The sequence below is a fragment of the Micromys minutus genome (assembly GCF_963924665.1).
Source record: "Micromys minutus genome assembly, chromosome: 1".
NCBI classification, from domain to species: domain Eukaryota; kingdom Metazoa; phylum Chordata; class Mammalia; order Rodentia; family Muridae; genus Micromys; species Micromys minutus.
In genome coordinates, this window is record NC_137969.1 from 75,143,562 (window position 1) to 75,159,100 (window position 15,539).

The following is a 15,539-nucleotide window of genomic DNA, read 5'->3' on the forward strand; positions in this document are numbered from 1 at the left end:
CAGAGCATTTCAGGACGCCTGAGCGGAGAGGCCACCAATGCTCCTTCGAGCAAATGTCCACCTCCTCAGCCACAAGCGAGCCAGCCGCCCAGGTCGGAAGAGCCGCCGAGGCCGGCTGGCGTCAGCCGCTCCTAGCCCCGCCCCTAGCACCCTGAGCTCCGCCCACCCCTCCCTCCCACCACGTGTCCTCGCTCCCTCCCGAGGGGCCTCGCTGAGGCGGCGGGAGCGGCGGAGCAGATGGCGCGGTGAATGCCGGGCCACAGCCCTAGTCGCCCTTTGCGGCGACGCCGCCCTCTCGGCCGGGGTGAGTGGGCGCTGAGCCGGGGCGCCTCGTCCTGGAGGCCGGCGGGGGAAGGGGGGAGCTGGGCCGCGTCGGGGCGGGAGCCGCCGGTGGCAGTGTCGCCACCACCGCCTTTGTTGCGGGCCGGCCGGGGAGGTGGGCGGCGTGGGCTGTCGCCGCCCCGCAGGTGCACGGGGGACCTTAGAGGTGGGCGGGGGTGACGGGAAAGGGCCGGGCAAGATGGCTGGAGCGAGCAGGGGCGGCGGCGGGCACCTTCGCGCCCCACAGCCCGGCGCAGGCCGCGGCCAAGTTCAGGCCCGGGGCTCCCGGAACCTCACGAATATTCCTACCTCCCCATGCCGCCACCCATCCCAGAAACACCGAGGACGCTGACTCCCAACTCCAGGAAGATCTTTGCTCGAGAAGTCCCGGAAAATGGAGCTCACAAGATGCACACTCGCTGCACACCCAGCCGCTGCCCGCAGTCTTTTACGGGGGAACCTCTTTGTACCAGCCTGAGGAGGCTTCGAATAGAGAGAATTTGCGACCCAGAGGCGAGGAGAAGTCCTGCCAGGTTTGGGTTGGCCTCTGCCACCCAGGCACGCCCCTCTCTGTATCACGGACTTGGCTTTGGGAGGTCCTTTGAGGCAGAAAGATTGAATTTTCTGAAGTGGCTTGTGGACAGCACCTATGAATCTGGAAATTCCAAGTGATAAGTATTTTGGGCGAACTGTTCAGATTTCCTATCTAGGCTCAGATACCTTGACATGGTATCAAATCAGCACCGCCCTCCTCAGGTCCTGATTCCATGTTCAAGTGGTACAGTAGTGGAAACTTAAGCCTGACAGTGCAGCGTTTGAAACCTCTTCCTGGAATGCCCACTGTTCTAAGTTCTGCCCTTCTGCACAGAGGCTCTATGAAAACGACTCTGGCCTCTGTACCACAGGGGGCTTTTTAAATATTCGAAGTTAGTCAGTTATATTATCTGCCCTCAGCCTCTCTAATAATTAAATAAGCTACCTTTCCGAACTCCTTCCTTCCAACTGGAAGCAGACAGTGCTTTGACCTAAACAAGCTTGTGTGTGCCTGAGCCACCTTTTCCCAGACTGGGAGTTCACACTGATTTATCTGATTTATCTCCTAACTCTTGAATGCAGAGATGGAGTCCCGAGCCTACCCTCTAAATTTGACCCTGAAAGAAGAGCAAAAAGAAGAGATTGAGATCCAGGAATTGGAGGATGGCCCCATAGACATGCAGAAAGTACACATCTGCTCAGAAGGCTCGTGGGTAAGTAAGGCGTGGGGATCCAACCTGAGAGCCGGACTTGCTTTACGTCTTCCTGTGCAGACATGGGAAGTAAAAATAGCCCGGTCTCCTATGTTTGCATTCCTGAGAAAACAGCCTTGTGGCTTCAGAGGCAAATAGTGGAGGGGGGGGGGGGGAGGTGGTGAGGGGACAGGGCCTCTAGCAGCAAAGCTGCAAGCAGGTCTCGGAAACTGAGACCTTGTCTTCTTGTCACTCTCTCTGCCTCTCATTTTCCCAGTGTCTGACAATAGCCCTATACAGATTATAGACACCAGATACATGTTAGACTTGGGTCATAGAGCTGACATGAGACTTGTCACCCAGAACTATATGTCTCATAGGTGTGTGTGCAGATGCCAAGCTCCAAGGAGTACAAAGGTACAGGTGCAACGGTATTTAATACATACATTTGTTTACAGTGGTTACTAGAGCCATTGGAGTTGAATATGAACAATAAGTTGACATTGCTTAGTTTTCGTTGTATGTATACATCATCAGTTTATATATCTAGCATCAGTACATAATATCCTTGGTGCACATAAAAGGGAAGCCCTTGATCATAAAATCCAGAGTTGCAAGGAAAGAACGAGAAAGACCCTTCTTCCAAATTATCTAGTCCACCCCTCCTACAGAAGGGAACTGCTTTGCTATGTGTATAGTATATATAAGTATATACAGATCCTGAGCTGCTCTGGGCTCACTGGTCTGGAGCGATTGCATTTATCCATTCATGTTCTTTGTCCACTAAGTCCTCTTCAGTTCCGACTCTGGCAGGAGCCAGCCCTGTTGAGCTTGAAGGGTATAGAATATCCTCAAAGCAATAGAAGCCCTAGATTCTGAGGCTAAATTGAGCAACCCAGTATATCTAAATGGGCTGCAGAAGTAGACATCTTGATTGTGTTGAGCAAATGAGAAAAGCCAAGGGAAGAGCATGCCTTGCCCAGTAAGGAAGAAGTGAGCAGAGTGGCTGAACGAGGAAGCCTGGCAGCTTGGGGGGTAGCTTGAGATTTGGGCATTTGTAACCTCTGTGAAGTCCACCGTGCATCTACAGTTACTAAACGGGGTTAAGACAAGATCCCTGTCTTCATGGAGTCCCCTGTCTCATGAGGGGACTCGTGACTCTCTAGACGGGAAGAAGCCTAAAGGACAGCAGATGTCAGCTCTGGATGTTCTCACAGGCAAATCGAGGACGGTTCATTCAGGCCTGACAGTGTACTTCCTGGAGAAGGCCTAGTCTTGAGCAGTGGACAGCTATGCCCGTCCCCACTCTAGAACATTTAGTATACAGATACAACTATTTTAGTTGTAACCCAAGGTGGAGGTTGAGGTGTGAGGGCCTCCTGTCATCTTCAGTTTCAGCCAAGGAACTCCCTATTCAACTGCAGTGCAGATGAAAGTACCTGCACGTATAACAAGGAATTGAGTAGTCCTATGTCAGTAGCATATGCTTGAGACACAGATCTACTAGCACATTAAATTAGGAGAGGAAAAAATATGTGTTTTAAGTGCATGCTTTTGACAATAAATAGGTGGTTAATAAGGACGACTCACATAAAAGCTGTGTTCTATACTAGAGTTGGAGGAGAAATGCAGTGTCTAATAGAAAGAAACAATACAGCTTGAATTGAGCCTTATGATGAGTGGGATGAGCAAAGGAAAAGGAGAATTTACACTCCATGCAAGAGAACAGCATGATCGGAGCGTGAGAGAGGGAGACTGTGGGTGGAGTTAAGAGCTTCCCCTGAAGCTAGAACCCTCACTGTGTGATGGGCAATGGAAAAAGGTAGACCAGAGCACATGGTGTGCTACACCTTACACTGGGTAGTTAGAACTGGCCCCAAGTAACCCTAAGGAATAAACCTTGAACCCTTCAGTCTACAGGAAAGGCCTCTGTAGGGCAGAGCTTAGAAGGATTACATACGTCAGTAACCTTGGTAAGGCCTATGTGGCCTGTTGCAACAACACTGACTTTAGAATCAGACTAGTTGTATGTCTTCAGCCAAAACACTTAGCCACTGTTTCCTTAACTGTAAAAGTTCAATAACAGTCCCCATATTCAACGCTGATTAAATAATTTAAAGAGATAACATGTTTATGTGAATGGAAATACCCTGCACAGTACCTCAGCTAGGAGAGACTCCAGTGGTGCAGTGCTCCTGACCTCCCTCAGATGCCTCCTATCTAGTAAATCTGTGCAGTTCTTCACAGAGCAGACGCCATTGGAAGGATGTATGGGAATTGGAACCAGCTTCTCAGGAGAGTGAACACCTCTCTGATAAGTCCCTAATCACATGAGAGAGGAAGGACAGGAAGGGCAGGTTCTCACCTGAAGCTTGAACTGCTGACTTCCTGGCCTCTCAATTTTTTCTAGAGCCAGCCCTGTTTACCTTCTGCTGCTGTGTTTGACCAAATAAAAGGCTTCTTTGCAGCTTAAAAGGCCTGCCAAGCAGGACCCAGAGTCTTGTCCCATCTTCATCTTCACGGGGCTCTGGGAAAGCTTCCTATACCTCTGAACCTTCCCTTAGGTGCTTATCGTGGACTTGTTCGAAGGTCCTCTAGCCATATGATAATTAGAAGAGTACCCACATCAGCTCTTGACAGTCACCATTTCTCCAGGTCTAAAATGTGTTACCTGCTCTGTAGGGATTGTATAACCAGGCCTGCATTTTTCTGTCAGCAAACAGAAGGGGCCTATAAATAGTTATGGCCTAGATCTGGAACTTGAAAGGGAGTAAAAAGGTTAAAGAGAGTTGTTTAAAATCTTGGATAGTAGGAATAGAATAAGCTGGAAATTGTCTGAGCTGCCTGGCTCCTAGATTGTAGAAGTCAGGAAAGCCTAGGGACCATGCCATTTTTACCTGCTACTTACTGTTTCACACGTAAAGATGTTTTTCTTCCATTTTTACTCAAGAGAGTTGAGTTCATTTCTTGACAGATAAACCTTTTAATTCTTTGTTATTCTGTCCCAAGTATAACAGGAAAAGAGAAATGTAGAGGTAATATGTTAATAATAAATGATTTATGCCTACTAGCTATAGCATTAGTTCTCACCCTGTAGGTCATGACCCCTTTCACAGGAGTCACAGATCAGATCCTGAATATCAGATATTTACAGTACAACTCATTAACAGAAGCAAAAATACAGTTATGAAGTAACAATGAAAAGATTTTATGGTTGGGGGTCATGAGGACCATATTAAAAGGTCACAGTGTTAGAAAGGTTAAGAACCACTGAGCTGTAGGAAGCATCCTAGGCCTAAGGAAACAAACTGAGTACAAGCTGTTTTCAGCAAAGTCAGATTTAAGTGAAGAGCAGAAAGTCAAACAAAATGCCCAGTGTGACAAGGCACCAAAGTGCTGAGCACAGAATGCCATAGTGCTGTGTTGGTGTGCTCATTGCCCTCAGAGTAGGGTAGTCTGGGTAAGGTCTTGAAGATAGATGGTGTAAAAGAAGAGTACCTCGTGAGCCAAGGGGCCAAGTAAGCAGAGGTATATAAGCATCAGGTAAGAAGCTAATACAGCTGCAGCATAAAGATGGAAACTCACTCAGGATAAAAGCTTTCTTCCCCTCCCTAGTGAGATCCTTGGACTCACACAGTGCTGGCTATTGTCTCAACCTTGTCACTTACTGGCTTTGTGTGTCTTTGCCTAGAAATAAGACTCCTTTGAGCCCATGCCCCCAACACTTGCTAAACTGGAGTGTCTTTGCTCTTCTGTGAGATTACTGACTGAAATCAGGCAACAGTTATACGGCCTTTCCCAGTTCGTGTTCCCTATATAGAAGATAGTACTTAACTACTACTAGGACTAGTTGATAAGGGAAGAAAAGCCAGGGGATGTGAGTGATTGACAGCTTGACTGTTGAAGAGGCTGTAGGCCATACATGCACGGATTGTCTAAGCTAGGGAGAGACAATATAATCACCCTGGTTCAAGATAATAGTGATGAGGAATAAGTTTAAAGGAGAGAATGCAAAGTGGAAAGCCTGAAACAAGTTCATTAATGATTTCCTAACACTAAATATGAGCTTTGGAGCAGAATTTTTAATTACCTCAAAGGAAAATGCAGTGGAAAGCAAAGCAGTTGGAAAAATAAAAGATTTTGGTGGATGGCCATCCTTAGCTAGCAAGGTATACCCTCCTTTTGTTACCCAAAAAACAAAAATGAAAGGTGGGCAAATGGGAGAGGAGCAGGGAGTCTCCTCTTGGCATAAAAACCCACCATATTGCTGGGATCTCAACCTATCCATGAGAGAAGCTTAAATTGGGCCTCTCTGCTACTCGTGCGTTTGTAGATTGGAAGGGAAGTTAGGCACTTTCTCTTGTGGGTCTCCTCAGAACAGCTTTGGCCTTGAGTCAACAGTAGGAAAGATGGACTCGCTGAGAGGAGGTCTGGGTGACCCACAAAGACCCACAGGAAAGCAGAATCCTATTCAGTGTGAAATCCAGCCCCACCCTCTGGGCTGGGGGTCTCTGGCTGGGAGATAGGGAGGTGTAGGAGACAGGGTAGACATCTTTGTGGGGATACTTATGTGGGGTGTGGATGACTTTGGATTCCCACGGTCCACCAGCATGATGGTGGCAGCTGTTATGGGTGGGACATAAGAGGGCTCTTGTCTCCAAGAGCAATGAGAAGTAGACAGACCGTTCCCACTAGGTGAGAACCCTGAAGTGACCTGTGAGAATGAACACTGTGTGCATACCAGTCATTCAGAAAGCACTGTTCTTGTTCCAGGTACCAGCCCTATTTGATGAGGTGGCCATATATTTTTCGGATGAGGAGTGGGAAGTTCTGACAGAGCAACAAAAAGCCCTCTACCGGGAAGTCATGAGGATGAATTATGAGACTGTCCTGTCCCTGGGTAATGTTTTGTTGTCCTTTTTCTCTGGGACTGTCAGTGTCTTTGTCTCAATCTCCTCCTCTGAGTGGGACTCCCCTCCTGTACATATGCCAACTTAATTTACTGGTTTTCATTTGGATATGACATACATATTATGTGCTTCTATTTGGAAACTCACGTTACCTCTTAAAACAGTTCTCATTTGGCCCAAGTAGAGTCCCCTTCCTAGAAAGGAAGGAAGGTAATTTTCAAAATGTCACCATGGATCTAAAAGCCTGTCTTCTGTTGATTCTTCGAAAGAAAAACTTCGTTGTCTTATCTGTTGCATGTAATTTTAAAATCATGCTATCTCCTTGCCCAGTGCCTTGGTGACCTCTTCCAGTTCCCCTAGTTCCAACTCGATTGTGACCATCCCCCATCCCGGGAATCCAGGAGCTGCTGTCTACACTCCAGTGCCCCTCACAGCTAGCTTTACCAAGCTGCCAGTACCGCCCTGGCCTCCTACTTTCTCCTCCTGCCCACCTTATTACTGCTAATGGAAAACACTAGACAGTTTTATTTTAAAACTAGCCAGATAACCCAATGGCTGGGCGAAGAATTTTCTGCCCTAATCTTAGCAACTAGTTTAGAATCCTCTTTCTCTGTGTGTCCCCATCTCTTCCTCCTGCCACCTTGTCCCACCTTTTTCTCTTTGCCCAGCAATTAAAATTGGCTTTTGCCTTTTTTATTGACACAATCAAGAACCAATTAGGGAACCACCTCCCCCAACATGTATCAGCCTAAGACACTTAGGGATAAACCCTGACAGTACTCCCCCAACACACACACACACACACACACACACACACACACACAGAGAGGGGGGGGCAGATAGACAGACATGCACACACGCACTCTGGCATCACCCCTCTCTTACTTGGAAGACTTTCCCAGTTTTGTTCAGTTGGGTTCCAGAATGATGATCGTTTCGATGGTGTATCCACCACTTGCTGCCAATCACTATTTTGCTGTTGTAGAACCAGCTCCCATTCAGAGATCCAGAAAGCCCGACTGACTTTGCTTTCCATCCTTTATGTCTCTAAGTATCACCTCTACTCTGCCCCCATCTTCACAGTGGGAGGTGGGGGCGGTAGAGGGTACATAGTACTTACTTTGGCATTGTGCCAGGCTATTAATACACAGCTGTTTCCCTACTTTATTTCCTGTGAACAGAATTCCCATTCCCCAAGCCAGATATGATCAGTCGGTTGGAAAGGGAAGAGGAGTGTCCTAATTCTGATGAGTGGCGGCTCCAGGGAGTAACCTTTGCAGGTACTGAATGAACCAGTTCAGCATCTACCCACAGGAAACAAGAAGCTGGGTTTTCCGTTTCCATGTATATTGTGAGGGTATTTAGGAGTGAGGCACAAAGATCATGTGTACGCTTTGGGATGTAAAGCTTCCCCTTTCTAGTATTGTGTGATTTAGGCAACCTCTTTCTCCTGGGCCTCCATTTCTTCATTATTGGTTCATATGTGACCTGGTGTGTGGATAAAGCAAACTGGAGTTGATACAGCATTTGGTTGGTCCACACCTGAATGAGCATGGCCCTTTGGCAGCATTCCATATGCATCTACAAAGACCTAATGAGGAAGGACAAAGCACATTTGTAAATGTATTTACTCTAGGCTTCCTGTTCCTTTCTAGGTAGGGGAGGCAGTAATAACCATAGTATGCATTTAAGTAGTTATTTCTAAGAAGTACCAAATTTATCAAAAGAAATTAGAAAAATACATTAAAGCCCAACACTTGGGAGGTAGAGGCATGAGGATATGAAGTTCAAGGTCATTCTTGGCCAGCCTGAGCTACATGAGACTAAGAAAAAAGTATGTGTGTACATGTACCCATCTCGACACACACACACTCACACATATGTATGTGTAACATAGCTTTGAAACTACCAAAATATACTTGCTTTTCTCTATAGTCAAGTTTAAAATGCTATATTTCCCTGAGTCTACAACATGCTTTCCTTCTCATTTTACATTGTAATTGAGAATGCCTCTTAAACAAGGGGCATGTGATAGCTATTATTTTTAATAGTGGGTTTTGTAGCTGATGGACTTTACCTTCCAAGATGCGGTAAACCATGCTTCCTGTGACCACCTTCCAAATGGAAATGTGTGAAACAGGTTCATGTCTCCTCTATAGCAACCAGGTGTCGGCTTTATAAAAGGCTTAATTTTGCTGACACAAGTTTTGTTGTAAGTTTGGGTTTTGTTTTGTTCTGTTCTGTTGTTTGGGTCATGGGGTTTTGGTTGTTGGTTCAAGGCTGTGGCTCACCCAGCCAATGGTATATCCAGGTATCTGTAGTATTAGTCAGTAGTATAGACACACTTGGTTTCCAATCCACATAAACACTGAATGATGCTGGTGGTTTAGTAGTGGGGATAGAACGTAGGGCCAGGTACATGCTAAGCAAGCGGCTGTCCTTTTTCCTTCATATTTTGAGACAGAGTCTCACTAAATTGCCTAGTATAGCAGCATTGAATTTGTGATCCTCCTGCCTCTGCCTCCCAGATAGCTGGGATTATAGGTCTACATCACCAGGCTCACCTACAAACATGGTCCCAATATTAATTGCTTCAGGCTTAGTACCTGTATTCAGATCACACTGAAAGTTCTCTGTCACTTCTTAACTTGGCAACCATGAATCTATGCCATAACATCTATGGCTTCTTTGCTTATATCTTCAAAGGACCTCTGCTATACACAGTGCTGTGAAAATTAGATTTTGTGATCAGTATGAATGGGACATAGACTTAGGCTAGTTATTCGTTAAACTTGTGGTTCATTTCTGATAAGCTCCAAATCAAAAATTAAATATGACCTTCCCCCAAATCTACTAATAAACAGTTTTACATACTGGCATTATTTTTCCCCTCCTTATTTGTCTTCTAGAAAATGAAGAATCTGACTTTAGGACTCCAGATTGGGCAAGCCCGATGAATGCCACCTCCCATTTTCCTCAACCTCAGCACTTCACCAGCTTTGGCCTTCGTCTGCCTCAAGACATCACTGAACTGCCTGAGTGGAACGAAGGGTACCCCTTCTATATGGCCATGGGCTTCCCTGGGTATGACCTCTCAGCTGAAGACTTAGCAAGCAAGTTTCAGTTCAGTCGTGGTATGCGCCGCAGTTATGATGCAGGATTCAAGCTGATGGTGGTAGAGTATGCTGAGAGCACCAACAACTGTCAGGCTGCCAAGCAGTTTGGGGTATTGGAAAAAAATGTTCGAGACTGGCGCAAAGTGAAGCCACAGCTCCAAAATGCCCATGCCATGCGGCGGGCATTCCGAGGCCCCAAGAATGGAAGGTTTGCTCTGGTAGACCAGCGAGTGGCTGAGTATGTCAGATACATGCAGGCCAAAGGGGACCCCATCACCAGGGAGGCAATGCAGTTAAAAGCTCTTGAAATCGCCCAGGAAATGAACATTCCAGAGAAAGGGTTCAAGGCAAGCCTGGGCTGGTGTCGAAGAATGATGAGAAGGTATGACCTATCTCTGAGGCATAAAGTGCCAGTCCCTCAGCACCTGGCCGAGGACTTGACGGAAAAGCTTGTCACTTACCAGCAGAGCGTGCTGACTCTGCGCCGGACACATGACTATGAAGTGGCACAGATGGGCAATGCAGATGAGACACCCATCTGCTTAGAAGTGCCCTCAAGAGTGACTGTTGACAACCAGGGAGAAAAGCCCATCTTGGTCAAGACACCAGGCAGAGAGAAATTGAGGATCACAGCCATGCTAGGAGTCTTGGCTGATGGGAGGAAGTTACCACCATACATCATTTTAAGGGGGACATACATTCCCCCTGGAAAGTTTCCCAGTGGCATGGAAATCCGCTGCCACCGCTATGGATGGATGACTGAGGACTTGATGCAAGACTGGTTGGAAGTTGTGTGGAGACGGAGAACTGGAGCTGTGCCCAAGCAACGAGGGATGCTGATCCTGAATGGCTTCCGGTGCCATGCCACGGAGTCTGTGAAGAGTTCCATGGAGAGTATGAACACAGACATGGTGATCATCCCAGGGGGCCTGACCTCACAGCTGCAGGTGCTGGATGTGGTTGTCTACAAGCCACTGAATGACAGTGTCCGGGCCCAGTATTCCAACTGGCTGCTGGCTGGGAACCTGGCACTGAGCCCCACTGGAAATGCTAAGAAGCCACCCCTTGGCCTCTTCCTGGAGTGGATCATGGTTGCGTGGAATAGCATCTCAAGTGAATCAATTGTCCAGGGGTTCAGAAAGTGCCACATCTCTAGCAACTTAGAGGAAGAAGGTGATGTCCTCTGGGAAATTGAGGGCGAGTTGCCCAAAGAACGTGGTCCTGAAAGTGTGGCTGAGGGCGACTGAGAGGATTCAGGTAACTGGTCAGGAATAGATCCTTCACCATCACTGATGTCCCTGGTCATGGATAGCACTTAACTTTTTTCTGGCCCTTAGTTTTCTCTTTTCACATTCTCAAAATAAGCCCGCCATTCCACAGTGTAGACGGCAGGTCATCTAGCACTTTCTTCGTCAGAAACTGATTTGTATTGGATTCAGTGGCCTGGATCCAGGAGTACTTTTATAATGATGAACAGGGAGCTAGAACACTTCCCATGAGAGCAGTCCCTGCAAAGTTACTTGGGCCTCTAGATCACAGTCCAACATTGTTTAGTTCACAAAAAGGTTATCTGAAGAGACAGCTTTCTTCTAAAATGCCTAACTTTTAGGGCTGGGCTGTCTGCTTGCATTACTTAACATAGTTGCACTGCATTTTGCTGACCTGCGGGACCATGGCCCAGGGAGAGAATAAAGTCTGTCTTTAGTGTGGTGACCTCTAGGCCTCAGCTCTGTCCTAGGGAGATTATCATCTCCATGCCCACCAGGAGATGATGATGTTACTGTTTGCATTTGTCTAGGGATACTGCGAGTTTCAAAACATCTTGTTTCATAGAACTTCAGTTATGGGGTGAGCCATTACAGGCAATTCCTGTTGTCAGAAGGTATCTAAAGGAAGATTTTTTTTTTTTAATTGAATCTTTGAAGGGCTGCAGAGCTGGTTTAGCCATTAAGAGCATACAGTTCTTGCTTTTTGGTTTCTAACACACATCCTGCAGCTCATACACCTGCAACTCCAGTTTCAGAAGTCCAGTGACCTCTTTTAGCCTCCTTTGACACCTACAGTCACATGCATACTTCCACACACAGAAACACTGTGTTTATATGATTTTTTGAAAAGGCCTTGGGCTAGAGGGATGGCTCAGCAGTTAGGAGCGCTTACCATTCATCCTTGCAGAGGACTGCCAGCTCCTACATGTATATAGTACAGGCTCACACATAGACACATAAAATTAAATCTCTTTTACAAAATGAATCAGCACCAGAAATAGTTCATGAATAAAGTTTGAGAGCCTAAGGTCATCAAGTGTATGTGTAGGGGCTTGGGGAAGGTGTGCAGAAGAGGAACAACTTTGGAAGAAAGCAGGTGATCATAGTCCAACCTAGCAAAGGCCCACAGTCCCTGTACACACACATTGAGCAAACAGGAGAAGGACCAGAGTAAGGGACACAAGAAAAACCCATTCTCATTTTCCTTTTCAGTACACCTATATACTTTGAAAAGGAAAATGGCCAGCTCTTTAATAGAAGACCTAAAATTAACATACCTTTTTTTTAAAAAAGAAAAAGTCTATTAGTTTGTATCTTACTTGTCTCCCCTAACCCCACCATGCAAGTGAAATGCTAATAGAAATCCTCACCCCCTGGGCTGTATAAGCACAGGCTCCTTAGTGGTATCTACCTCCTTCCTGTTCTCATACCCTAAACACTGAGCCCTAGGCTTTGGTATAGTTCTCCACATGCCCTCTTTATAAAACCATGGAGTCAGGCTTCCTTTCTGCTGCTGACCACTCTGCTGCCCCCATTGGATAGCAAACTTTGAGTTGAAATTGTTTATCCTTACACATTCTTGCTTTTTTTCCCTCTGTTAGAAAACATTTTCAAATATCTAAAGCAATGTATCATTCCAGAAACCCAGTCAAAAACTGCCAGAAAAGGAAAAGGCAGAAAATTATGCTAAACCACAGCTGTGCACACAGGTACATCAGCTTGAGCTTCTGCTCCTCCAGATGCTACAATCTCTACAGCTGCTGGGGGAAGTGATGGACATGGAGAGATTCAGAAGACACAAGCATTAAACCATCTCCTGTTATGGAATAGAATACTATTTTGTTAAAAGACATCTAGAAATCCAAACTGATTCCTACTTAGGTTCTCTCTGTTTTCCAGCAAATGGAACTGCGATGAAAAAGTTGGGAGGAAAAGGAAAACTTGTAAGCAGATGGCTGCAGAGGGGCCAAGATGGGCAATGAGGCTCTCTGAGCATCCTGGGTCTGGACAGCATGAACATCCCATCAAGACAGTCCCATCTACTATATCCTGTCAGGTGTCAGCCAAGTCTAGAACCCTTAATGTTCAACGACAAGATTAGAAAAAGAAACTTTGTGCTCCATTTCTTCTTTTGAAGCTGTCTCCATCTGCCCAGTCTAGAAGACTATAAATGAGCAATGGTGTTTTCTGAGAACACTTTTTCAGCATTAAGATATTGTAATGTCACCACAGCTCTCGTGTCCTTTCTATGGAAAAGAAACCTCAAGTGTGCGTGTTTTCCCGTGTGTGTGTGTGTGTGTGTGTGTGTGTGTGTGTGTGTGTGTGTGTGTTTCCACACAGGTCAAAACTACAGGAGAGCTTTTGTAGAAACATGTCACACATGTACCATTGTCATTTACATGTCTCCTCACTGAGGAAATGAAATGTTAATAACAAAGTGGGACACTGATTTGGTGTAGAAGATGGCTTTTCTGTAAGTAAACTAGGTTAGGATGCAAGATAAAGACTTTAAAATAAATGATGCTGTTACAATTTTCTTTCCCATCTGGTTGGCAGCTAGACCTTTCTAGGGTCTTATTTAATGACCTGATTTTCCCTGTTGTCATTTATGAGGCAGCCCTTGGTGCACAAGCCTTTGCTTTTCAGGCTGCCTGCAGAAGTCTACATTCTCTTCCATCTACATCTACACAGAACAAGGCCCACTGAATTGGTTACTTTCTTTTAATATTTTTGTCAAAAGGACAATGGGAGGGACTGGGCCTTAAGCCACAGCTGCTTTTAGACTCCAACTGTACAAGAATAGGTGAGTCACTGACAACATCTACAATAGTAATTTGCATTCTCATGTAAGTTGACTGCTAAGAAAAACATTCCTTCAAAACTATATGTGCTACAAAAGTTCTACCAGAACCTCATAGGCAAAGCCATTGCTAGATCTGTCATTCCAAGTGCTTAGTCTAGCCAACAGGTTGCTGTAATCACATCCCCCTCCTCTGCTCAGCTCCTGTGGATACTCTCCAATGCTCTCCAGCTTCTCCCCACTTTCTACTCAGGTACTCATGCTCCTATTTGTCCTTCACTTTCTCTCATGTTTAGCCAGTCATTAACACCCAGTTTCTCAGAGTTCCGAACACATGACTGTGACTTCTAAGAACTCAGTGAACTGACATTTTGTTTCTGTCTGTACTGTCTTGTCATTCCCAAGTACCATCCAATTAAACCCTGTTCCTCTCCATGCTCTCATCAGGTTTGAGTTTTAATTTGTTTTCTTCCTTTGACTGTCCTGTTTCCAGACTTTTTTTTTTTTTGCTTGAGAGCTTAATGAATGTCACGTTTGGGTTTCCACACAAAAGCCATTACTTATGAGTAGAAAAAATGGGTTTAACTCCTTTTTCATCCCATACTGTCACTCATCCACTGAGATGCCTTACAGGTGATATGCATAGCATTGGAACTTTCCTAGAGTGATAGTTCTGCTGTCTGGGTCTTCTGGGCACATTCTACCACTGACTTAAGATGATCTATGCCTAACAGAGCCCCAGTACAACTATTGAGCAGAATAGCTTTTTCCTGAGAATTACCATAGCACACTGAGACTGGCACTCCCTACTAGATAGAAACTGATCCCAGTAATAAACTTTGATAATAAAGACTGTGGGCTCTGCTGGTTTTATTTATCTGCTGGTATTGTCAAAAGATACGTTTTAAGCTATTGGCTCTTCATGACTCATCAGATCTGGCAGCCTTACATGACACTGTTGAAGCAGTCTCCTGGCATGGACTCCAAGTGGTGCATGCATTATTTTAAAGGAAGGGGAATATGGGATTTTAAACTAGTTCTTAAAAATTGGAGAGGTTCAAATAGGTTTCTTCTATAAGCCATGCCTTAGCACTGTTACAGTCATGATGAAAGTTATAGGAGAGTTAATGCACAATATTGGACATGTCATACTCATAAGTTTCTCAAGTGAAAGCATATTCACAAGCCTGTAGTGTGTACTGTGAAATACACAAGTGTTGGATAGACTTGGTCATACCATAGTAAACAGTGCTAGAGTGCTACAGTGAATGGCTAAGATATGTGCCTGGTGAGGCAGACTGGTGGTGCATAGTTACCTATGGCCAAACAAGCTACTAAAAACTTAACGTCAAAATAACTTGGGAGTGAGTCACTGTAATTAGTTTCTATCAGCTTTCTTCAAGTACTTTTCCTAAGTTATTATTTCCTAATTGTAGGAGATTGCACATAGATGCATGACTAGTAGAGATGACAGAAATGGAGTGAGGCTGTGGTGGAACACAAATTTTCAGGAATTCTTAAATATCTTAATTCTTATTATGTTCCTGCCTTATACCCAACCCCATCTGCCCACATCAGAAAAATCACTTGACACCTGGCACAGAAGAAAGACCCAAACATAAACTTCAAAACGGTGGATCTGGAGCCCTGTGGTCTAACTGGAGAGGTCACTAAGCATTGGCCAGGGCCTAGCACAGTGAACAGCTTCAAGCTTAGAACATCTGCTAACCCACCTTTTGGAATTCTCCATTGCTGAGGGCAGCCTCTGAATTCAGAATGCACATCACATCCACATCCTGGACAGCACTGGGGCCCTGTGTACAGCAGCAGTGTGTGCCTATCACTCCAAATCCTTTCAACCTCTAAAGGTTCTTAAGTGTCACCCAACACCCTAAAAG

The 15,539-nt window shown here is 45.5% G+C and overlaps 1 protein-coding gene across 2 annotated transcripts; it reads left to right on the forward strand.

The window, feature by feature from the left end:
* Positions 1-205: 205 nt before the first annotated feature.
* On the forward strand, positions 206-13,378 carry POGK (pogo transposable element derived with KRAB domain). Of its 2 annotated transcripts, none has more exons than XM_080915090.1 (7): positions 206-304; positions 656-854; positions 1,438-1,568; positions 6,321-6,447; positions 7,639-7,737; positions 9,367-10,830; positions 12,482-13,378. In XM_080915090.1, exons 3-6 carry the CDS (start codon positions 1,440-1,442, stop codon positions 10,818-10,820), a joined length of 1,809 nt encoding a protein of 602 aa, XP_080771216.1. In that variant the 5' UTR covers positions 206-304; positions 656-854; positions 1,438-1,439; the 3' UTR covers positions 10,821-10,830; positions 12,482-13,378. The 2 variants fall into 2 exon arrangements, with proteins under 2 accessions (XP_080771216.1, XP_080771215.1); XM_080915089.1 differs by having other exon boundaries at positions 12,741-13,378.
* The last annotated feature ends 2,161 nt before the right edge of the window (positions 13,379-15,539 follow it).

Coding starts and splice junctions, on each gene's coding strand:
- POGK (XM_080915090.1), top strand. CDS start 1,440: ATGGAGTCCCGAGCCTACCCTCTAAATTTGACCCTGAAAGAAGAGCAA. Junction 1,569..6,320: donor TCTGCTCAGAAGGCTCGTGG/GTAAGTAAGGCG, acceptor TTCTTGTTCCAG/GTACCAGCCCTATTTGATGA. Junction 6,448..7,638: donor TGAGACTGTCCTGTCCCTGG/GTAATGTTTTGT, acceptor TCCTGTGAACAG/AATTCCCATTCCCCAAGCCA.